Source organism: Sebastes fasciatus, chromosome 12 (genome assembly GCF_043250625.1).
Source record: "Sebastes fasciatus isolate fSebFas1 chromosome 12, fSebFas1.pri, whole genome shotgun sequence".
In the NCBI taxonomy this organism is placed as follows: Eukaryota; Metazoa; Chordata; class Actinopteri; order Perciformes; family Sebastidae; genus Sebastes; species Sebastes fasciatus.
Genome location: NC_133806.1, coordinates 13695537 through 13721438, shown reverse-complemented (window position 1 = coordinate 13721438; position 25902 = coordinate 13695537). Strand labels below are relative to the sequence as shown.

Sequence of the window (25902 nt, the reverse complement as noted above, 5' to 3'; positions counted from 1 at the left end):
GACGCTGCTTGGCTGCAAGCCCCTGAATTCTGCAGTAAAGCAGGAGGGGCAGAGCTGGCTTCCTATTGGTCCGCTGCAGGATTTAGAGGAATGTGATTGGTCAGCGTTCCATCACCGGTGAGACGCTCCGAGCTGTGATTAGTCGAGTTGCATGACGCGGTGGGAGGTTATAACGGTGCTTGTTCAACTGGCGGAGTGGTGCGGTGCTGTGCGGTTCCAGAAGAGGAGTACTGCGGTAACCTGGCAGAGCGGCGGAGGGAGATCAAGTCCTGAAGAGGTAGCAGTGCGGCTCTTTAGTTCCGCCGGTCTTTCACCGCAAGTATCAGAGAGCAGAGGAAGGAAGCGCATCCCCGCGTGATGCTCCGCTTGAGACCGCAGCATTTCATTTGAAAGACGTCTCAGTGGGGGGGAAGATTGAAGCCTAACCCGTTGGAAAGGTTTGAGACACCGTTTGTTTAAAACCCCACAAAAAAAAAATAGTCAGATCTTATATAGATAAATGCCCTGACGTCTTTTTTTTTCATTTTTTTCTCTAAGCAAACCCTGACAACTGAGCATTTTCTCTTCTATTTTTCAAGGCAAAGGCATTTTGATATAATTCAACGCGAGGGGCTGACACCTCTCAAGCCGTGCATCACCTGAGAGGAGAAGAGTGACTGCGCAAACATGGGGGTAAGACTGACGATTACAACTTTATAACTGCGTTTGTGTTGTATAGCCCACCTGAAGTGGCCTGACAAAATGAGCGCTATAGTCTTGATATTTCATATCCTGAGGAGGATGAGGAGGAAGAGGAAGGAAGGGCTGATGTGATGTCATTTTTTTCCCCTTCCTTTATGGAAATCCCGTTTTGACTGAGTGACATTGACTGTAATGCGGAACTGTGTTTTACCCTGGTCTCGTAGACTGCGACAAATTGATGTAGCCAGTATAGCTCCTGTCTTGTGCGGCTATATAGAAAGCATTTTATCACTGTGATTACGTTTTGACTTGAATATAATTTTTTATTTGAATGGAAATTTGATTGGCTCATGTCCTTTTTCTCTGATTCAGTCAGTATATTTGAATAGAAATAGAAAAAATGTCTTACAATTAGAGTAAGAGAGTGTGCTTTAGAGGTTGTCAGTGTGTCATATGTATTTCAGGTCTATAACCTTGCCAGCCATGGTAGGCCCTAATCGGTTTATTCTCACCAGGAGCTCTCCTGAGGGACACAGGGAGGAGGATGCATTTGATAGAAACCAGATTATGCTCCCGTCATTAACATATAGTGTAAAAAAACTGAATTTTGCCACATTTTAAGGCACAAATATGCTCCATGACATCGTCCGAGCTGAATGAACAGGATGTACTGTGACCTCCTCCATGCCCTCGAACCCCCCCCCCCCTCTCCCCTCCCCTCATGTCCTCTCCTCCTATAATAAACCGCTGTCCTCTCTCCGGCCTACATGGTCGCATCTATAGCGGTGAATGATGGAGATGCTGAGCTCATCCGCATCCCTCTCAGAGGATGCTATCAGCAGAGGAGTCTCTCTCATCCTCGGCACCCTCATTGACCCATGCGTCATAATGCGGTTACCGGGGAAATAAGCGCATCGCCAGCTTATTTCCCCCCTTTAATTTGTGACATAACAGGGACTCTATAATCACCGACAGTGACCGCATTTTTACACACACTGCCGATTAAATAAACGATGCGTCCAGTGGGCCTCCATCAGGAGCACGATGCGCTTTACAGCATCACGTTTATTCTCATCTGCTGTGCGCACCGTTAAAGCTGTAAAAAAAAAGGCATCTGTCCTGTTTCCGGTTAGTTTCAAGTTTATTTGTCATATGCATTTAAAAGTACAGTGTACAGTGAAATGCAATGAAATGCATTTTACCCTGATGGCTCCATCCCAGCCCCTTAAATTCTATAAATAGTACAGTTGATAAATACTACAATAAATAAGACAATACCTGAGAATAAAATTATAAAAAAAACATCCATAAAACAATCCATCCACAGCTCTGCATTCATTTAGTGCTACTGTTCAGTAGTCTGTTATAGATACACTCAGTTCTGCAAAATGACTCAGAGGAGGCTGGTGGAAAAACACCAGAAAATGCCAAGGCGCAGATGCGACTGCTTGGTGTGAGCTTATTGCGCAACTACTGCTCCATCTCCATCATCCATCCTGCGGAAAGAGTTGTAATTTTTAATCTCCGACCGCTGGATGATGATGCGATGGCATGATGACGCTGCAGACAAGGGACCATGCGGTGCTGCTGCTGCGAGATATCATCCACCATCATCCACCATCGCTGTATAGAGGCAGCACAAGCGCAGTTACACAAGCATCTGGAATAGCTCTGCCGGTGGACACGTTCAAGATGTACTGTGGGATTCAGCATTAGTGGGCACTGCGTCAAAAGGGATGGGTAGAGAGCGCTTTACGCACGAAGCTGTTGTGTGCAGGACTGGAGCGGTGTGTAATATCTGGAGATGCCGCAGCTCTCCAGAGATAGGCATTATATAAAACAGGATATGAGCGTCCCTGGTGATCTGTGAAGGGTGTTTCCTTTACTGCTGCTGAGGTCACCCTGAATGAGAAAGAGGATGGATGGAGTGATGGAGTGATGGATGGTGTTTTTTATCACGCCTGGCCGGTCAACTACACCTCCCTCTCGCTCTTTCTGACCTTTTTTTCGTGGATTTTGCACTGGCGCACCGTGTGATGGCATTGCCAGCTGTCCTTTCCCCAAGGCCGCAGGGGGCATCGCTTTGCGACGTGCCTCCTGCGTCAAACCGGGGGCGGGGCCTCCGGTGTGGAAATTCCTTGTAAAGAGCTGTGATAGGCTGGCACAAGGAAGCATGCAGAAAAGGACAGGGCTTAGAGACAGCAGTGATGCTATGGACTAGAGAAAAAAGCTTGGGCATCTGTCAGGGATACTAGAGAGACAACCGGCACATTTTGTCTCTGGCACAGAGAAGGGTAGTTTAAATTTGGCAGAGCATTTCTAAAGAAATCCCCCGCTCGTTCTTCGTGCTCATTGTTCTCCTTCTCTGCATGGGTGCAGCTATACATGGCTGATGCTGATGAGACTATAGGAGGAGATTTTCACCTTCAGACACGTGACACTGATGGGGGAAGGGTGCCACTGCTGAGAGAGCAAGAGGGACAGAGAGAGAGAGAGAGAGAGAGAGAGAGAGAGAGAGAGAGGGAGGAAGGGCAGATCAGTAGTGACTGGTCTGCAGGTGTAGAGAGAGAAAGAGAGAAGGATTTAGAATGGCGGTGTGGTGGGGGAGGGCTGCCTGCCTGCCTGCCTGGCTGTATATCTTGTTACAGGATAATGACCTGAGGCTCACGTTACTGTGGCTCCTGTTTCCTCTTGCCGCACATTGTGGGGTTGGTTATCAGGGGGGCAGGAGACAGATGGGACACGGAGAGGAGGGATGTGGTTTGGTGGATGATCTTCATAGGACATTGAGTGATGGTGGTGGTGGAGAGGTGTGGTGGTGTAGGTGGGCTGGTGCCCCAGGAGAGATTAAACAGAGATGAAGGTGTGGTAGTAGCACTGAGGCTTTGTCAGAAGGTCACACAGGCTGGTATCGAAGGGTGTGGTTGAGCTGCTTTGAACGGCTGAGGAGAAGCTCCTGTTAGGATCCCTATAAGACGTTGATTAGACTCACGAATTAGCCGTGTCATGATGCAAAGGTTTCTAGAACAGCCTGTACTTTTTCTATTGGCACCAGTGAAGAAGTTCCAAGGTGTCAGTGGAAGGTAGTTGAGGAGTTGGAGGGTGTGTGTGGCCTCTGCAGAGGCCCAGCCCTCAGTTTGGTGCAGCGTACTGCACATCCCTCCCCACTGCACCTGCTGCCCGATGCTGATAGGCTGCACCGCACCACAGCTGATCTGTCCCACGCGTCGCAGCAGCCTATAGAAAAAGCACGTCCATACCGGATCTGATCGACCACGTGATCTCTCTGACCGCACAGCCAGCTGGGATCTTTTTGCCCTGTGGCCTATAGGGGTCAATTAAGGTCAATATGGCGACCTTTGAAACGCTCCTCCATTGTCCCCTTCAAGCTCTCGTAGGCGTCTGATCAATAAATATCTACTGTAATGAGGGCGATGTCCTTAGTGAGAGTACTGATGAAGGACAGAGTCCACATTTCTCTTGTGCCTCAGCAAAAAAACAAAACACATAGGGACTAGCCTCCTCGCTAGTGATAGACTAACAGCCTGAGCTGTGAGCTCAGTAGCAGCTTGTGTAATGCTAATAAAACGTAAAGGTCAGCACTGTCTCCTTCATACATTACTTTAAAACAGGATTACAGTTTTTCCAACATTAACGTGTTGATGGTCTCCCATAATGAGAGCGACTCAGAGGGGTTAGGTTGCCTGACTACAATGACATGACTAATTCAGGGTGTTGTCCTGGAGATGTGTGTATGTTTGTGAAGTGTGTGTGTCCCTGTGTGAATACAGCAGAAAAGCACAAAGTGTAACACTGGGCAGCCACAATGGACAAAAGGCTTGTTAAAATCAAAAACAGATCATTTTACAACACTTGTGTTTGATCTGTATTTTGTTGTTGCCATGTAATGCTGCCATTCAGTGAAAACGTTAGAAATTGTTTTAAGATTCACGGTAATTATATTCCTGTGAAAGATTTTCCCTTCATTCAGACATACTGAACACAACAGATCCTGGTTTGGAATCACAAAGCGACACATGCTTGTCGATTAGTCGACTAATTGGACATTTTGGTCTTTGTCGACTAAGATTGTTTTAGTCGATTAGTCATTTCTTATGCTTTTTTAATGCTGAATGACTTCTTAGATGTCTAAGAAACGTATTAGCACCCATTCAGGTTTACAGATCTGTCGATTAAATCAACTAATCGATTAGTCGACTAAGAATTTCTTTGGTCGAGGACAGCACTGGTATTTGGTTTCGTTGGTTTAGTCGTGCAGTGAGCAGCTGCGTGTATGGATGTGTGCACATCTGGACACATCTGTGAGAGCAGCTGCCTGCTGAGGAGTCGTGAGGTGCCCTCTCTCACACCATGGCGAGATGCCATGTTCGCTTCAAGCACCAACGAACCAAGATTTACAATGTTAATCTAGAACCGTCCACATTCACACACACGCCAAGACACACAAGCTACAGCGCAGATGTATCCCTCAGAGCTCACGGGGGCGGACAGGGCATTGTATAGAACTAAAGATAGATGCAGTTACACAATTGTCTCAGTAGGATGAACAGATGAAGATGATGACGGGACGGACAGATGGACAGGAGGGAACCGAGTGGAGGAGGGCAGGAGGGCTTACACCTCACAGTTTTGAGTTTGGGGTTGTGTTTGGTTTGAGTTTCTTGCTTTTATTTAGTTTTAGTTTTGCACAACACAGATGATTTGAGAGCTAAAGAGAGTTAATCTCTCTCTGTCTCTTTGTGTTTGTGTGGTTTAGAGATTAAGTTTTTCTCTTAGTACTCTTAAGCGGCCACAATCTTTTTATTTCTCTATTTACGTATACGTGTACTTATAGATGCCGTAAGAGAACGTCTCCTGGGACTGCTGTACTGGAAAAGATTTACGCCATTATCTTTTCCCTTCGTTCTTCACATCTGATATCTAGAATCTCCCTCTTCTGATGTCTGTTCACTTTGTTAACTAGAAAGATAAGAAGCCTTCGTATCACTCTCAAGGTTGATACAGATAAGTGATGCAAATATCTCAACAGTCTCTTTTACAAGGCATTCAAATCCTAATCATCTGTTAAATAACCGTCTAATCCATTCGCTTACTCAGTGCTGCTACAAGACGAATTATTGTGCAACTAATGATAAGTGAGGATGCTGCGTTTATGCATTTGGTTTTCCTGAGACAGAAGTGCAGAGAAAGAAGAGCCGTAGAGAGACAAAGAGAGGACGGAGCACAGAGGGCTAATCCAGTGTAGTAATCAGACTAGCTAATCCCAACAGCTATGTCCCTCGGCCCACAGCCTGAGCCCCCCACTGTGGCCCAGAGCCCTGCCATCCTGCTGCAAGAAACAGCAGATGGCCAAATGACCTTGCAAGGTCACACACACATGCATGCTAGCACGCATAGTAGCACGCATAGTAGCATGTCGACAGATGCAGGAATTAAATTACAAACCAGCACACATTTTAACATGCAATGTATGTTATTATGTTCATAGCTTTTTAGGCCTTTTTACATTTTCATAAAGGTCTTAAATGTTGTTTTGAGGGATTATTTCCCCGTTATTTAGTAATTCATAGAGAGGATAGAGAGGGACAGCAAAGTGTGATGTTTTAATAAATTGAGTCTAAAGGATGCCTTATTATTATTATTATTATTATTATTAATAATAATAATAATAATAATAATAATAATAATAATAATAATAACAATAATAATAATATTAATAAAAAAATTAATTAAAAAAACTTAACCGGCAACACACTTACATTTATAATAATTTCATTGTGAATGTGCTTAGGCCTCTCTGACAGGCACACCTATGCACAATCACAATGGCACCATATCAGTCACCTTTTGTAGTGAATAGTGCAGAGCAACGGGCCAGACTGAAGACAGAGGGCCTTCAACCTGTAGCCTCAACATGCTATTAGACCCAATATCCATCTAGTGTTACCTGTAAAGACAGGTAGAAATACAATATGTATCTCACTGGTTTTGCTTTAAATTCAGACATTTCATAAATCAGTTCCCATGAGCTCAGAGCACAAGGGAAATGACCAATGAGTATGTTTTTGTTTTCAGCTCAACTGTACATTCCACAGTCATGGTCATAGTGGTGAAAACATGTAATAAGTCCATGATGTAGCTCTCTGATCAGTGCAAATGGGCAGATGTTGTCGGTGCATCTGGCTGCTCTGTACAAAGAGGAAGTGGAGACTCATACGTTGGTATGACTAATGCTGTGGCGGTTGCCGCAGGATTAAATGGAGCACGGTGGTATTTCTTCCACCTATAGGAACGACTTCCTCATATGAGTTCCGCATGAAAAGAGACAAACATTTGTGTTTTTAAGCACATCAGTTCTTCCTGTTTCAGAACTCCTCATGCGTGTGAAAAGGGGAAGAAAAATATGCCAGTCAAACCCACCCTCAGTGGGCATGCCTCGACCCGCCGTCTTTAACATGCTTGACATGGTAGTTCTCTCAGGTGCCACTCCTAAATTGACGCTTGCTGTGAACTATCACTTGATCTCAGTTTGCCAAAAGAAACTACAACTATGTAGTTTTATGGTACGTAAGAAGTCAAAATTTGCCTTTCAACATGGCCAGTTCTCATTCAAGTTAGAAACTCCACATTTCTTCCTGAAAAGTAGAATCCTTCTCCGACTATACGTTGTGAGTTGTGTCTTATTATTTCACAATCACTTGATCGCTCTCTCTCTCTCATTCACTCCACATCTCCCTCCCTCTCTCTGCCGCAATGCGTGTAGACGCTGCACATACGGCCTGTAGCCAACACAGTGACTCACCTCTGCTCACACACACACACACACACACACACACTAATTCCTTGAATCAAATGCCTGTCTGTGTTATACAGCAGTGAATACAGTGTCCAGTTACAGAGGCATCAATTATTACTCTTCCCAGATCACATCAGGGGATCCTAAGAGGAGTACTGGATCACTGCTGAGCTTGGTCACCATGCCAATGGCCGTGCCGGTTGCCATGGTTACTTGCCCTCCAAACACACTCGCCCATCAGAGGACAAAACGCTTAGTTTTAGTTTGGTTAGCCGGAACAGGCCTGCAGAATGATTTATGATCAAATCAAACACAGATACTTGAAGCTTTATTGCATTATTGGTATTTTCAGCAGATTTTAATAAGCCAACATGTAACTGGATGTGAGTGATTGCACTATGTAATCCATAGAGGAGCCGGCAATGTCCATTTCCTGGTGATGTCAGAGACGTGTCTGTCCATCAGTCTGTTCGTCTGTGTGCTTGTGGGAGAGCGAGCGTCTGTAATTCCAGTCATGAGTCTCTGTTTCCTTCCTCAGGACAGAAGGGGTCCATTACGTTACCCAGAGCTGTGTGAGACAGCTGGACACCCACGCAGACGCACAGGGGCAGGCGCACCTTGATGTCGATACTCAAATAATATACGTACGCAGTATAGCCAACATCTTTCTCTGCTAAATAAATAAGCAATCAAGGTGAAGATAACAGACTATCTAAAGAGATATAGACTTGAAAACAGATGAGTAACAACTAGTCAGACGTACAGTTTAAAGTCTTTTTACTTGTTTCATGCTTTTGCACAAATGTTAGCAACATACAGTAGGTGCAACAAAGACTTATCAAGTAGCAGGGTGTGTGTGGGAGGGGGAAAGGAAAGGAGAGGCTAGCACACTCACAAAGCCAGTTATGCACTTAACATCCTGAACATACTGTAAACACAGACTCAAGATAAATCAGCTCATTTCTCTCCTTTGAGTCATGCTGATAACATCTCATTCACATACGCAAACGTACACTTAAGGACACACACACACAGACACCCGGAGCGAGAAGATTAGCATATGAGAAGTACACATGCTCACATACACACACACACTATAAGTAAGATTTTGCAATCTATTAGAGTGGGGTCACTGCGGGTCAAACGCTGACACAGAGCCAGTAGACAAAGACTGCCGGTCAATATCTAATTAGAGGCACGAGAGAAGGGTGACAACAGCTCTTCTCTCGCTCTTTCACTCACTCTCCACCTGCCTCTCTCGCTCTTTTATCTGTCCCTGCGTCTCACCTCCCACTGATCCCTTTCCATGTGCCCAAACGTGTCTGTCATCCACCCCCTTCGTATCCATCTCTCCATGTCTCGACTTTTCACCACATATCTCTTTGTTTGGCACTCCTCTCCATCTCCTTACCAACCGCTTCTATTGTCTGGCCATGTGTGTGTGTGTGTGTGTTTGTGATAGGGAGAGAAAGACCTGTGTGTGTCCATATGTATGTTATCAGTATCAGTGTGCATATGCTCAGAAGAGCAGGTGCGCCATTGAGCAGACAATGCTCCCTAAATGCGTATTTGCAACGTTCCTCGTTGTCTGGGAAAAACTGGCCACAACAACAATATTATACCAACAAATGCAAACCTGCCATCTGTCAGATGATGGAGCCTATTTGACACCTGATTACAAGGTCAATCTGTACCTTTCCATATTATTCAACACCCTTGATCTGTAAATAGAGATACGGTGCCGTCATTCATTCAGTAAATCTCCAACAAATACATATAGTACATACATGTATGTGCCAACACACCCCCACACACCCTCTTTCTCAATCCCACACACACACAGATCCGGGGTCTGTCTCAGAGGGGATGGGCAGCAGTACTTTTCCACTGCATCACTTTCTGCTTCATGCAGCCTCTGCCTCACCAGACCTGCCTGGTCTTGCTGCGGCAAGAGATTTGCTCACCTGCTCTTTTGTTGCAGAACTCTGGGTGTTTGCATGTGAATGTGGGTGTGTGTGTATTTGCAGTCAGGTCAAACAGCTCCTTCCCACTGACATGCTCGAACGAATGGTTTTATTGTTTGCTTTGAATCCGGCAGCGGTCGTTGAGCAGCAGACCGCGCTCCACAATTAAGTGAGTGAGAGTTGTCCTCATTCACATGTTGTGTCTTGAAGCCCATGTTTATGATGACAAACCAGAAAGACAGGTCTTTGTAACCACATACTAGTTCAATATGTACTGAAGAGATGATTTCACAAGAGTTTCACACAACAGCAGCATAGTTACAGCTCCCAAGGTGGGAAATGCGGTGGCAAGTTGATCTTTGTTAGTCACATTTTGTCGCACTGCAGGTGTGTGCGTGTGTGTGTTTTGGTGTGATTTAGGTGTGTGAGAGTTCGGGATCTCAGTTCCTACTTCCTCACTGGTGCTTTTGTAAAGTTTGGTTAGTGAATTTTTACAGATTAGTTTTAAAGTAAACATACTTTTAAGTATTATGTCAAAGGAGAGATCACATTGCTTCTTTGTAGTTTATATCTGTACAATGATATCAAATGCAAACAAAGTAGCAGTAGTTACCTGTGCATGCTGCACCCCTGATAAAGTCACTTCCTGGCTGCACCACTAGAGGGCGCTTACTTCACCTCAGTGAATCAGCACACAGTTAGGTTTTTTTTATCAATGAAACCTTTAAACCTAATTTTTTTTGACACACATACCTTAACTAAGAGGATTGTAGTCATTGATTATTAGCTGATAGGTATTGATGTGTCCGTCTGATTCTAGGTAAATTATGTAGCTTCCACATCAGCTGGACTTTGCTACTCTGTCAAACCATCAGCGTATATCTGACTGTATTGATCTGCCACCGAGTGCCGTTTCCTTGATGACCTGGTTGTGTCAGTGCCACTAGGACCCACTCACACCTCCTGGGAGCGATCCTTGCCCCTCCGTGTCACCTCTGACCTCTGATGAGGGACATTTGTATCGACGTGGCCAGCACAGTCAAGTTTATAGAGTTACAGTTATAGACCTGTAGAAGGACTAGAATGTGCAGCGCTGGATCAAATCTGGGTTATTAATAGTCCACTCACGTCTGGTTTAACAACATAAGCCAATTTGTGAGGGGACAATTATAGTCAGGAGAGTACCTGGAACAACAGGGCGACAGTGCAGTAAAGCAGGCGGAAGAGGACGAGGACATTTGATGTGTCCGTGTGTGCGTGCATGTACTTGAGACTTAATTTTCAATCTTTGGCATCAAAGTGTCTCTGATGTATCTGGTCTAATTGTGTAGAACACACTAGAATCGAATCAGAAAGCCTTTGATGTCCTTGGTGCTGCTAGATAAATTAAAAAGACCAGGAAGCGATTAGTTGAAACCTACAGGTTAAACCTATGTTTTGATGTGTCCATCAGGCTTTTGTGGACATCAGAGCAGGAATTATTTGATCATTGGGGAGATCAAATGGATATGGCAGGGCAGACGGGAGGCTCATGCTTTAATGTGTGGTGATAGTGCACTTTTAATGTAGGTGCTTTTGTTCAGAAAAGATCACCGCTACCAGGGTAATGCATTTATCTTTCAATAATTCTTATAATAGGTTTTAATAGGAATAGGAATGCTCTTCATATGACATCCTCCTCATAAACTGAGAATAACTGATGAAATACAGGCTACCTCACAAGGCCACTTCACAAGGGTACAACATTATTTACTATGTAGTGAAAGAGAGAAACCTCAAGGACAATTCAATAAAGCCTGCTGGCTTTTATTTCGGTTACTGGTAAATACTAGTAGAATGCCAGATAGTACAGCTCTCTGAACAATTACAGCAATTAATGCATTCTCAGAGATAATTTTTTAGTTATATTCTGATAATATGATGTACAAGTAAACAAGCCACGAGAACGGTTCCGATTATGCACAAAGGCGCATTGGCTATTATCTCCTTAATGTAGTCCGGAGGCATGTATAAAACATGTGTGTGTGTCTGTAGTATGGGCGGTCAGACAGTTACCGCGTTGCCACCACACAGGACAAAGACAAACGATCCCCCAAGAAGAAGAAGGGGGCGCAGAACAAGGACATGGATGACCTGAAGAAGGAAGTGCCCATTGTGAGTAAAGTCTTCTCTTATCTGTTGAAAGTATTTGTTATAAAATATGTTTGAGACCAATTCCCTTGTGATCCTGTCAGTCAAATTAATTTGACACAAACAATCGCCTCATTATTTCAAAACCTTTTTTTTTTATATCATATCCATACATTTTTAAGATGTAAGTAAATGATTTTCAACTTTTGAAGAACATCTTCTTTGAGGATGTAGTGAAGGGAAGTGAACTGACACCAACTCTGTTGGAGAGAAGAGAAAAATCCCCCCAAAAAACAAGTGTATTTTTGCTGGTAAGAGGGGTGACTTGTTATCAGGAGGTCGTCACTTTGATCCCACATCCCAGCGCAAGAAACAGACACCTGGGTCGCCATATCTGGCTGCCCTGATACTCTTATCTCTCAGGTGAACTGCATGCATGGAGTAAATTTCCAATTACAAAAAAACTCTTTTTAATTACATATACAGTAAGCATAATTCTTTTTTCAATTTGGACTAATTTCTAAAAAATGTTCCTTGCATGCAAAAAAATGACAACTACTAAACATACTGAACTACACAGTATTGATTATGTCCGTATTTTTTTTTTTTCAGACGGAACATAAGATGTCCATAGAGGAAACATGCAGGAAATACCAGACTGACATTGTCCAGGTGAGTTGATGATTTCTCTCAGTATGTACAGCTGGTTTGAGACTGTTTATCCAGTTGGTCACTATGAGGCATACTGCTATTGATTTATTATATTTTTTGACAATCCAACCCAACAGTCGCCTGGACTCCAAAGTCATACTAAAGAAATATGAGAATGTTGCATCAGTGCCGACTGGCCTTTCTCTGCTAACTACCCGTCCCTCTTCCTCTGTGCTCCCTCCAGGGGTTGACCAACGCCAAGGCAGCAGAGTATCTGATCAGGGATGGTCCCAATGCTCTCACCCCTGCTCCCACCACCCCGGAGTGGGTCAAGTTCTGTCGCCAGCTGTTTGGTGGATTCTCCGTCCTGCTGTGGACCGGCGCCATCCTCTGCTTCCTGGCCTACGCCATCCAGGCAGCCACCGAGGACGATCCTGCAGGAGACAACGTGAGCATCCACACATATTCATATCTGGCCCTTCTACACCTCATTAACACATCCGCCACACTTTCGACTCTGAAGTGCAGACATAAATAACACCTTGGCAAAGCAATTTTAGCACCACACACACACACTGTGTCCAGTGCCATCCCACAGACCACACTCACATATGTTTGACTTTGTCTCTCTCTCTCTCTCCAGTTGTACCTAGGTATTGTGCTCACAGCTGTCGTCGTCATTACCGGTTGCTTCTCATACTTTCAAGAGGCCAAGAGCTCCAAAATCATGGAGTCTTTCAAGAACATGGTGCCTCAGGTAAATATGTGTTTGCTCGAGAAAAAAAAAAAAACAGCTTGTGTGTGAAAGCTTATTTTGATTCCCTCTGGAAAGGGGACATTGACCATAAAGGTTTGAAAGTGAATATTTTTAGGATTTTTGGAAACAATTGACAGAAATTATGGGTCATAAATACCTAGTTAATGTTACTTGGCAGAAACACTGTTGCCTCTATTCATGTAACGCTTCACACTTTACCTCTTTGCTTGCCTTTGAGATAGTTGGTAAATACACGGGTGGCATATTGCAAAAAGGAGGTAGCACAGCTCTGTTCTGTTCAGTTCAGTTTCAGTTTATTCATAACACAGTTAAGATACAAGTACAATCATAAGACATAATGGAGATATGTGAAATGGGACACCCTGATAAACCTAATCTGAAGCTTGAGAATGTGGCCCCAGACATTAGGCAGATAGTAAACATATATTTTAAATACTAACACGTTGTCTAGATTTGAAAAAGTGCATGTATTATACAGTAACATTTACAACCTGCAAAACAGCCAAGACTAACCAAAGAGCCTCAAAACTAACTAACCTAACCATAACTACTAAATGGTCCCAAAACATTTATTCCATCAGTCTAAACATTGATTAAACAGGTAAGATATAATAAATAGAGACCTATGGCAAGAGAAAATAACAGTTCAATGTAAATGGATTTCAGAGTTGAGTAACTACTTTAGAAGATATTACAGTCAGTAAGTTTCAGAAGACTGTAGCTGGTGGTTGTCACTGCCTGAAAATAGTTATGCATACTGTATGTTTTGATTGAATTAATTAATTAATTCTTTGCTAACAATATGTTTAGTCAGACAGTTCTTTTCAGATGAAGGGATGGAAAAGGTCTTTGTTTTTTTGCTGTAACTTCCTAAATTCTGAGACTATGTTTCTTTAAACAGTGTGTGTGTGTGTGTGTTTTCTAACCATCACTGATGTCTCCCTGCAGCAAGCGTTGGTGATCCGTGAGGGTGAGAAGGTACAGATCAACGCTGAAGAGGTGGTGGGAGGAGATCTGATTGAAGTGAAGGGAGGAGACAGGATCCCTGCTGACGTCAGGGTGGTTTCTGCTCATGGCTGCAAGGTACACACACACACACACACACACACACATACACACGTACACGTACACACATTCATAGTCTTTCTTCCTGTTGTATGCAACCACATGTTTTGCTTTTTCTGTTTCCCGTTAGGTTGATAACTCCTCCCTAACAGGCGAGTCAGAACCTCAGAGCAGGTCACCTGACTGTACCCATGACAACCCCTTAGAGACCCGAAACCTCGCTTTCTTCTCCACCAACTGTGTGGAAGGTATGGTCACCATGGCGATAGTATTACATGCTATTATTAACTTGAGTGCCTGTGGTTGGACTTAAAGCCAAGTAATGATGATAATAAACACCTAACTTTACTCTCTGACTACAATGTAATGCATAATTGTGATTTGTGTGAACTGAGAACATTTTAGGACTAATGACACAGGTACTGATGCTGCAAATTATATTTTACATTATATTTCTGTTCTTTTTCCAAATCAGGCACAGCGCGCGGAATTGTTATCTGTACCGGCGACCGCACAGTCATGGGTCGCATCGCTACTCTGACCTCTGGCCTGGAGACGGGCAAAACCCCCATCGCCAAAGAGATCGAGCACTTCATCCACATCATCACTGGCGTGGCCGTCTTCCTGGGCGTCACCTTTTTCATCCTGGCCATCGCCCTGGGCTACTCCTGGCTGGAGGCCGTCATCTTCCTCATTGGCATCATCGTGGCTAACGTGCCTGAAGGGCTGCTGGCCACAGTCACTGTAAGTGGACAAATAATCACATACATTCACTTGCTTCTGAATTACATACTTTGGTATCATATGGTGTATTGTTTTGCAATCAGTTGCTGTTGCTCATTAGTTTCTTTTGGACACATAACATTTTCTTCATTCTATTTCTTTCTTTATGTTTGTTTGCTGTTTGCCTTGTCAATACGTCTTTTATTATTGTTGTTAAATTTAGTTAAAGGAACAGTGTGTAACATTTAGGAGGATCTAATCGTGTTTTCATTACCCTAGAAGGAACCGTTTATTTCTATATATGGTTTTTGCATCGGCCATCGTAGTTCTCCTACACGCTTGGCACACGGGAGAAGTTTCACTTGGTTGCAATCTACAACCTTACTGCTAGATGCCGCCAAATCCTACACACTGCACCTTTAAGTCTTTTAAGTATTGCGTCGCTTTGGTGCTATTTTGATTGCATATCTCTTTCATTTTTAAAGGTGCTATAAAAATAAAAATGTACTTGGTTGTTTCTTATTAAATCGTACCATGAGCTCACTTTATTTATCATCAAGAAACAGAGAAACTCTATTTCGGAGCTTCATAGGTGACACATCCAAACACAATGATGATTAACATTACACATGTATTTGTCTGCAGGTATGTCTGACCCTGACTGCCAAACGTATGGCTAAGAAGAACTGCCTGGTGAAGAACTTGGAAGCTGTGGAAACCCTCGGCTCCACCTCCACCATCTGCTCCGACAAGACAGGCACCCTGACCCAGAACAGGATGACCGTGGCACACATGTGGTTCGACAACCAGATCCACGAGGCCGACACCACCGAGGACCAGTCTGGTTAGTGAGGACGGGGCATACAGCCGCCACTGATGAATTATGTGTTACTAAATGATAATACTAGAAATCATGGAGCTTAATAATACCCTCTCTTCTGTTCCCGCTCCAGGTGCCTCTTTTGACAAGAGCTCAGTGACGTGGCTGTCTCTGGCTCGTGTCGCTAGTCTTTGTAACCGCGCTCAGTTCAAAGCGGGACAAGACCAAATAACCATCCTTAAGCGTGACGTGGCCGGTGACGCCTCAGAATCAGCCCTACTGAAGTGTATCGAGCTGTGCTGCGGCTCCGTCAGGGCAATGAGGGACAGGAACAAGAAGGTGGCCGAGATCCCCTTTAACTCCACCAACAAATACCAGGTGAGTAACAGGTTGCATTACAGCCTTGTACACAAGATGAAACCCATATATCACTACATCAAATTAACTATCTGTTCTGCTCCTCTAGCTCTCAGTGCACGAGACAGAGGACCTCAATGACAACCGCTACCTGCTGGTGATGAAGGGAGCCCCTGAAAGGATCCTGGACCGCTGCTCCACCATCCTGCTGCAGGGGAAGGAGCAACCTATGGATGAGGAGCTGAAGGAATCTTTCCAGAATGCCTACATGGAGCTGGGAGGACTGGGAGAGAGAGTACTGGGTAAGGATAGATAGAACTGGAGAGGGGTGATACAGAGAGGGAGAGAGGGTAGGTACAGTGTGACCGTGACAGGTTCAAAAGGAGAAAATAGGGAATTTATTCAGTCACAAGTAACTGGAAAATGTCTTTTACACTTTGTTTAGTAATTCCTCATACTATAATACATTTCCATTTAACAAAAATTGCAACATTCCATTCATTTTACTTTCTGGAAAAAAACAACCATATTATTATTTTTAGTCATTGCTTAATATCTTATTTGACCTATACCCTTCTAGTGCCACTACCGTCCTGCAAAAACCACGAATCTCCAAAACGGAAAAGGAAAAAAAGCTGTTCTCAGTTTTGTGACAATGCATTTTTCATATTGCTCAGGGATTTTTAAATGGTTTCTGTTACATAAGAGGTAGGAGACTTTTCTCAACCCAAAGAGAAACATCTTTCAGTATAAAAAAAAGTTAAAATCACTTAAATCAAATATGGTTTTCATTGGACACTGACTGGATAGTGACGATATGTTACCTAAAGCAGTGGCTCCCAACCTTTTTCCTTAAGGAACCCCATTGTTCTATTAGCTTTTTGGTTGTTTTAACGGCGTACTTTTCTAATGCAGGACGAGGCTGTTTAGCAGAGAGGGAAGGCTTTGTGAACTTGTGTTTAGGTCTTCGCCATGCCCTTATCCTGTTTATATCTTAAATAATAATCTAAACTTCAAAAATTAAAATTTTGTTTAGTTTTCTTCACAGAAATGAATGAAATGCTCAGATATAGGTCAACTGTATTTATATATTTTTTTAAGTTTTCTTACACCCCTTAAAATGAAAAAGGCATTGGGACCCCTGTGAATCTTTGCTGACCCCTGGCGGGGGTCAGGACCCTATTGTGATGGAATAATTGATACACAAGTTATCTTTGGAAGGAAGAGGTCCGGAGCTGATGATGTCTTACAAAAGAAGGTTTATTGAAGCTTGATCAAGGAGAATTGACAGGTCTCCACAATAGATGCTCTCTGCGTGAAGGCCTCACAACTCTGTCCTTCCTCCCCGGTGCTCAGTGTCTTACCCCTTATCATGTTTTGACTTACTCCGTTCCTCTGGCATCTCTGACCCTGGTTGCCCTAGCGACTGGCTCTACGGTCTCCACTACAGGCACAGCTGTACAGATAACAGTGGCTCCTCTAGACAGGACTCCAACCCAATAATGTCAACAGAGGGACACTCTGACAAACACTCTGACCTTTCTACCAATAAGAGAGGAATTGATGGAAAATTCCATCACACCTATGATTTGGAAACCGTGACTTAAGGGACATCAGTTACATTATGTCTAATAGTGGTGTGTTTTCATTAGCTTGAAACCCCCATGCTTGCATTAGAGGTGACTGCAATTAATTCATTTTGACAAATTCCAAAATCTGCAAAAGTTTAAGATCATACGCAAAAGCTTTTTTTTTTTTCAACTTAAGATCTGTTGAATTATTTAAACCAGGCACTTCTGAAATGTAATTTTCTGAAGACTGAGTATTGGAAGTTATGTCAGAGGTGAAGGAGGAATAGAAGACCATTTCTTCTTTTTCTTTTAAACATCGCAAATCAAACACTAAATGACACATTTATTTCCCCTCCAGGTTTCTGCCACGTGATGCTGCCAGAGGACCAGTACCCCAAGGGCTTTGCCTTTGACACAGACGATGTCAACTTCCAGACAGACAACCTTTGCTTTGTTGGCCTCATGTCCATGATCGACCCTCCCCGTGCTGCTGTGCCTGATGCTGTTGGCAAATGCCGATCTGCTGGTATCAAGGTGAGTTTTATGTGATTTCTTTATTCCTTACAGTCTTTTAAAATAAGGTTCAAAGTGCGTGTGCTATCATGTGATGAAATGTCTTTTTTGTTGCTCTTATTAGGTCATTATGGTCACTGGAGATCACCCAATCACTGCCAAGGCCATTGCCAAGGGAGTGGGCATCATCTCAGAGGGCAACGAGACAGTGGAGGACATCGCAGCTCGTCTCAACATACCCGTCAGCCAGGTCAACCCCAGGTAAAGAACGATCACAGAAAAACAACAAACACAGTCATACAAATGATGATGAGACCCACATCAACACTTCAATGTCTGTCTGTGTTCAGGGACGCCAAGGCCTGCGTGATCCACGGTACAGACCTAAAAGATCTGTCTCAGGATCAGATGGACGACATCCTGAGGAATCACACAGAGATCGTCTTTGCCAGGACTTCCCCTCAGCAGAAGCTCATCATCGTAGAGGGTTGCCAGAGACTGGTTAGAGCACTTTGACATTGTTTTATCATCAAACGCCTCATGGGCAATAAATGTTTGGTGTGACTTGAACGCGTAGGAGTCAAATCTCTAATCCAAGCAGGGTTGTCCTCATGCTTTATATTGGCTTGAATAGATTACATTGGGTACATTCAGGGACTAGATTAGAAGTAGCATTATACTTTCACAACAGCAGATGGCGCTAGTTATCTGTTGAATGAGAGTTTCCTGACTGATTCATAAACCACTTTTTTTATACTGTGAGATGGTTAGATTGCATTTGAAATACCAAAAGGTTTTAATTTAATTTAATTAATTCTAACATTTGAATATGTTTTATTGCCATTTAAATATGACAGTTTCATTTAAAAGATGTAAAAAAACAACAACATCTGTTCAGGTTTTGAAAACATTGAGGTTGTTTTATAATCAGGGTTGTTTTAAAATGACACCAAAACAGTTTATTCATGACGTATAGACTCGTCTAATAATCTTGTGGTGAAGATTATTAATCTCTAGCTTTGGCATAAATTGTTAAAATAAGTAGGTCTGCCTTAAACTCAAGATACGTGGGTATATATATTTTTTATTATTTATGACAATAATAACAACAAAATGACAAAATTGAAAAAAAAAAATGCAACTACAGTAAACAATAAATAAAGGATAAATACATTTAACAAATATAACGTATTTGATATATTTATGCTATATAAGCTCATCCTCACCCTCCTGCTTCTCTCCCAGGGTGCCATCGTAGCCGTGACAGGTGACGGTGTGAATGACTCTCCTGCGCTGAAAAAGGCCGACATTGGTGTTGCCATGGGAATCTCTGGCTCCGATGTGTCCAAACAGGCCGCAGACATGATCTTGTTGGATGACAACTTTGCCTCTATTGTCACTGGAGTGGAGGAAGGTGAGAAGACCCAAAGGACAGAACGGGAACGTGTGATCCTTTGAGGATGTACATGCGATTTCATATGAGAAAGACTAGGACTGTGATGTAACCCGTCTGTTTTCCTCCCCTCAGGCCGTTTGATCTTTGATAACCTTAAGAAGTCCATAGCCTACACCCTGACCAGCAACATCCCAGAGATCACCCCCTTCCTGTTGTTCATCATCGTCAACATCCCCCTGCCACTGGGAACCATCACCATCCTCTGTATCGACCTGGGAACTGACATGGTGAGAGCTGATCAAACCCTCACTGTCTTTTATGACAAACTTTATGCTCACACAAAGGCATCAGCTCCTGTTTATATGACACGTTATAATGTACTAAAAGTTCAAATTTCTTCCTTCTTCGCTCAGGTGCCAGCTATCTCACTGGCTTATGAAGCAGCTGAGAGCGACATCATGAAGCGTCAGCCCAGGAACCCATTCAGGGACAAGCTGGTGAATGAGAGGCTTATCAGCATTGCTTATGGACAAATTGGTAGGTGAAATGAAGATGGTTGCCGCTGATCCGTGCTGTGAATTGTCTTTGTTCTGGATTGAAGTTTGATCTTGGTTGCCTGAAAGTCATTTTGTGTAACTTTATCCCCATTTTATTGTTCACAAACAACACCAGCCGGATTATCTTTGGATCTATCTTCAATGTTTTGGGAGGAAAAACTAGATTAAGGAAGTTAAAAATCTGTAACTTAATCTCTCTGTCTGTATGTTTTTTCCTCAGGTATGATCCAGGCTCTGGGAGGCTTCTTCGCCTACTTTGTCATCTTGGCTGAAAATGGTTTCTTGCCCACCCGACTAGTAGGCATCAGGCTCAACTGGGATGACCGCTCTGTCAACGACCTGGAAGACAGCTATGGGCAGCAATGGGTACGTGTGTAGTCTTTGTGTGTTTAAAGAAGACCTATTATGCTCATTTTCAGGTTCATACTTGTATTTTGGGTTTCTACTAGAACATGTTTACATGCTTTAATGTTCAAAAAACACTTTACATTTCTCATACCGGCTGTGCTGCAGCACCTCATTTCACCCTCTGTCTGAAATGCTCTGTTTGAGCCCCTCCCCTCCCGAAAAGCCTAGTCTGCTCTGATTGGTCATCTGGCCCGCTTTGTTGTGATTTGTCAATCAAACCAAACTCTTCAGACTCCGCTCTAACTAGCTTTGTTTGAGGACGTGCCAAACTAGCCGCTAGGCAGGCACTATGCAACTGTGTTACTTGGTGATATCACCACGTTACTGAAGAAAAGGCTGGACTTCAAGCAAGGCATTTCAGGGAGTTCGGGAGCAGTGTTTCTGTGGGGGAGAGTAACTCCCTTTGGCATGGACTTTGGGCTTCGTAACTTTGCAGACATTTTACATGCATAAAAAAACTATACAACACACTAAAGGAAGGGAAAAAAGCACAAAAGCATAATAACTTTTCTTACTTTATCTAACTGTGTGTCTGTCCTCTCCTGCCCTCAGACATACGAGCAGAGGAAGATTGTGGAGTTCACATGCCACACAGCCTTCTTTGTCAGTATTGTAGTCGTGCAGTGGGCTGATGTCATCGTCTGCAAGACCAGACGTAACTCTGTGTTCCAGCAGGGCATGAGGTGAGTCCAACAGCTGTACTGTGATATATACTTACATGTGTCCTTTCAGTAATTTACCTTTTTGCCAGTAAGCATTAATGATCTACATTAGCGTGACACGTTTCTCAATTTCTGCATCATCACTTCTGCTCTTCAACATTTGTTGTGTTTTCAACCCAGGAACAAGATCTTGATCTTTGGCCTGTTTGAAGAGACGGCCCTGGCTGCCTTCCTGTCCTACTGCCCAGGCATGGATGTGGCACTCAGGATGTATCCTCTAAAGTGAGTGCCATTACCACATGCATCACATGGATTCATATGCAGTCACTCTGATATTAAGACATATTGTGTGTATCCGTTTACTTGATTATTTTTAACCATTGTTGTTCTCTTGTCTTTCCTACAGGCCTAGCTGGTGGTTTTGTGCGTTCCCCTATAGTTTTCTCATCTTTGTCTATGATGAAGTCCGAAAACTTCTCCTCCGTAGGAACCCAGGAGGTCAGTATTTTTTTTCCCTTAATAAACTACCTCTTTCTTTAAAGGAGGTTGTGGTTTTACGGCGGGTATGTGCTGGATTATTTCTTGGCTCGGTGGGGTAACTTCCTGGAGTCTCCGCTGGTTCCCTGGCAAACTCACATCAACGACAAGACTCAAGGAAGTCCCTGAACCCAGCCGAGAACATGTCCAGCTCATAACAACATGTAGTTTTTACACAAGATATAACATGTTAATTAGTGAGCTTTAGAGGTGCTAATAGGCTGATTTTATTATCTACGGACAGTGCGAGGCAAGCTGTTTCCCCATTTCCAGTCTTTGTTCTAAGCCAAGCTAACTAACTGCTGGCAGTAGCATACTTCCCAAAATGTTGAACTAGTCCTTTAAAGCAGTCCTGGTTGATTCAGAATTTCTATGACTGAAAACAATGGGATTGTGCTCAGAGTTTAGCAGTCTGGAGTCTTTTTGTTGATACATCACCTTCAAGTTTTCCGAATTGTGTGTATAATTCAGTTTTTTCTGTGTATAATATGGAGAAAAACTGTAATACAGCATTTTTCCCGGGAATGTTGCCACAGACACCCAGTTTGTAATATTGCAAATATATAAATATCGCAACATCAGTGGGCTATAGGCTCAATCACCATTGTATTTACCTCCTTCAGCGATAGAAAGTGACTCAACAGATGTTTATTTAAGTCTAACTATTCTAGATTGCCTTACTTTGCTTTAACTAATGCTAATTCAATAGAAAATCTTCATAAAGCATGACTTGAAACCATTGAATTAACTGTGAACTTTTCTGTTTTTCTTTCTCTCATTTGCACTCCAGGTTGGGTGGAGAGAGAGACATACTATTGATCGATGGAGCATCTTCGCTCAAATCCCCTACATCTTCCACTTATTTCTCCATCCCCCCCCTCCCCCCGTCACTCCATCCCTGGCAAAACTCACCTCCAGATGCCCCGCCCCCTTAAAGACAAAAAACGCTTTGAAGCAATTTTCATCACAACTGCCCCAAAGATTAAAAACAGCAAAAGCATCTTTACAACTTTCTACATTGACCCGCCCCCATTTCTCCCATCTCCTATGATACTCTTTGCATGTGTTCTCTCACTGCTGTGTACATAAACCAATATATCTACCAAACGGCAGCTGCATATTGTGTATGTAGATTTGAATGAGCTAAGGATACAAAGGGAGTGTCTACGCTCTGCAAAAAAGGGCCATCCAGCTCCTCCAGCTCCTTCCCCTCCCTATTCTTCCCCTTCGTCTGTCTCTATACCTTCGTTCCCCCTCTCTTTCTCTCTCTCTCCCTTCCCCGCCAACCCTTTGCTTGCCCTCCAATCACACACAGATGTAAAGATCACACAGTGAGATCCCATCGCCGACACCACTTCGACTGCCACCTCTCGCCTCCGTCTCCTGTCTGTGGAGGACCAGCGGAGTGGTCACCTCCCTGTCCTTCTCATTACGTCCATTTTCCTTCTATTCCGTTCTCAACGGCTGTTGTTTTTTAATATGTGGGGTACGGGGGGTTTCGATGATTTTACTTGTCTTTTTTTATTTCCAAGACGGGAGGGGGGGTACGTGAGAGCTGCTTTTCCTCATTTAGGCCTAACAAAGCACACCCCATGGCGTCCTGTCCCCCCTCTCTCCCACTCTGCCTCTCACACCCCTCCCCTCCCCTCCCTCCTGCCCCGTTTGTCTCTGTTTGTGTGCACTGTGTGAACCATTGTCCTTGTTAATAACTATTACAGTACACCCCCCTCCTCCCCCCAAGTTGGTGAATACAACTCAATCTTTCTGTGTGCTCTAGGAAATCTATATAATTCTATACTGAATTTAAATGAAACAATAAAAAAACACATGTTGAAAATCAGCTCAAGAGAGACATTCATGAAGAATAACATCAACAATTTCGGTGGAATAGGAAAAAAAGCGAGACATATGTCTCTGTTTTTGTTTTTTTGTTTGGTTTCAGTTATTTTTGCTGGTTTCCCAGGAGGCTATTCTCAAACCGTAACAGCAGAGCAGGGTTTTAGGTTGTGTTTTTACCAAAAGACACACCAACCAAGGCTTTCAGGTTCCTGTCGCGTCAGGTGTGCCGGTATGATGATGGGGTGCAGTGTGCTGTGATGTGGTGAGTGGTGACAGTGAGACCATACACCTGGGGATCTGTTACCGGATCGAGTCCAGCTCTGGTTCAGTCCAGGTCCTGGTGTAGCCCGGTCTGGCCCGGATCTGTGTGCATGTACAGTATGTGTTGGAGAGCAGTAAAGGGCCAGCGGTCTCAGGCTGGGTCTATCTCAAATGGCTGCAAGAGTTGAAATTCAAGAAGAAGAAAAAAAAACACAACTAGTAGAACATGTGTGTCAAATAAATGAAACCAACACCAATAAAACATCTAGAACATTTAATACAACCGAGACCTGTCTGTGTGTCTTTCTGTCTCTGTTTTTACTCTTCACACTTTATTAGAATATTATAGATAATAATAGATAAAGACTAATTTATCTTTCTTGCTCTTTCTTGTGGAGCTTGCATATTCTACAAAAAGGAATTGAATGCCATCCTTTACAATAGACCTGCAACAAATACTGCCTTTGTGAAGCCCGTTATGTTACATTTTTGTTAAACCTGCACAAAAGAGGTGTTCATCCCTCTGGTCAAATTTAATTTATCATATTGTGTTAGGCCATATTATTGTCGATTGTAACATATTAATGGTATTACCCCCTCTCCTCCCATGTATATGGGATAGCTTCTAAGGCTGCAACCTCTTACTCGACTAATCAGTCGTTTTGGTCGTAGTCGACTAAGATTTCTTTTGTCGAGCAGTCATTTTTATGCTTTTTTCATGCTGAATGACTTATTTCCAAGAAAATTATAAACACATCTCTGCTTAACACAATATTTAAAGTGGTGCTTCTGTGTGATTCTTTGTGGAGAAACAGATCTGTCGATTAAATCAACGAATCAATTAGTCCACAAAATCGTACGAGTGTTTGTCAACTAAGAATTTCTCTGGTGGAGGACAGCCCTAATAACTTCACATGTCAATTGATACCTTGAAATAATTTCCATTGACTTTAATACCCTGTATATTATTCCAACACATACATGTATATTATGAGATTAAATTATCTGACATTATTTCCTCACACTTGGGTGAAATTTTGTTGATTTCAATTGAAAGTAGTGCACAACACAGCGGAAATGAGGAAGTAGAAATAGGAGGATGGGATGCCACCTAGTGTTGGGAATTTATATGCACTGACTTCTACCTGCAAACTGCATAATGTTGAAGTGCCATAGGAGGAAGAGCTGGCAGCGGCCCAGGCTAATGCACCAAACCACTCTGTAAATGTGTCAGCCGTGCCTCACATCAACATTCATGACTCTTACAAAGGGAGCAATGTCCTACTATTTCTCCAAACTCATCTTTCAAGGCTGTAAGATATCACAATCATGTGTTTAGGAAGGAATAGCGACTCCTATGATTAATAAAAGTTATTTTCAAAAGGTTACATTCCTGCAAATAAAGCGAGGCAGTATATCTTTTATCTCAAGGGAACAGACTGTAACTGTGCTACCTCTCTGTGCCACAAGGGTCATCTATCTTAAATGAACCTCTTATTATTGCTCACCTAGTGCACAAATCAAATAAATTATAAACAGTATACAGCTTTATGTGAGAGATAAGCACTGGGTGGCCCGAAAGGTCACTTTGCCACATCCTGTGAAAATTTAGGACACGTCCGTTTGAGTGAGGAACGCAAAAACTTTGTGGCGCCGCTATACCTTTGTCCAATGACAAATGCAGTGTCTCCTGCTCATACATACACACACATGCACACACACTTTCTGTCACTCTCACTGACAAACACACTCACACTCTCACCCTCTCTCTAATTTCCCCTGTGTCTCTGCAGTGAGCTCACTGCAGTGCGACTTTCCTCCCCCCCCCACCTCGCCACCCTCCGTATAATAGAATATCGATCGCTCGCCTTTGCCGCAGTGTGTAAGCGAGTGTGTCTGTGGACGAGTGTGTGTGTGTGTGTGTGTCTGACTGGGGCCCTCCAAGGTCATCGCCATGGCAACCTGAGCATGGGGTCCTCTTGCTGTGCTGTCACAGAGCACAGGTCACAGGGGTCACATGAAAAGGGGGACAAGAGGGGGACCACAGAGGGGGACAAGAGGGGGTTGGTGAGCGCTGCAGCGTTTGGTGTACTAGAGATAAAGAGGAGCCACGAGGATTGGCGCTGTCCTACTCCACTGTGTATTCACACCCGACCAGAATAATGAGAAAAT

At 43.4% G+C, this 25902-nt stretch overlaps 1 protein-coding gene across 2 annotated transcripts; it reads left to right on the top strand.

Annotated features, from left to right (window-relative positions):
• The first annotated feature begins 210 nt into the window (after positions 1–210).
• Positions 211–24017, top strand: atp1a3b (ATPase Na+/K+ transporting subunit alpha 3b). 2 transcript variants are annotated; one of them, XM_074653223.1, is made up of 23 exons: positions 211–437; positions 579–672; positions 11497–11616; positions 12205–12264; positions 12488–12691; positions 12887–13000; positions 13970–14104; positions 14217–14334; positions 14562–14830; positions 15455–15653; positions 15763–16007; positions 16096–16288; positions 17916–18091; positions 18195–18331; positions 18421–18571; positions 19316–19484; positions 19599–19753; positions 19880–20003; positions 20244–20389; positions 20984–21114; positions 21274–21375; positions 21500–21591; positions 22421–24017. In XM_074653223.1, exons 2-23 carry the CDS (start codon positions 667–669, stop codon positions 22447–22449), a joined length of 3075 nt encoding a protein of 1024 aa, XP_074509324.1. In that variant the 5' UTR covers positions 211–437; positions 579–666; the 3' UTR covers positions 22450–24017. The 2 variants fall into 2 exon arrangements, with proteins under 2 accessions (XP_074509324.1, XP_074509325.1); XM_074653224.1 differs by having other exon boundaries at positions 216–437; positions 11536–11616.
• The last annotated feature ends 1885 nt before the right edge of the window (positions 24018–25902 follow it).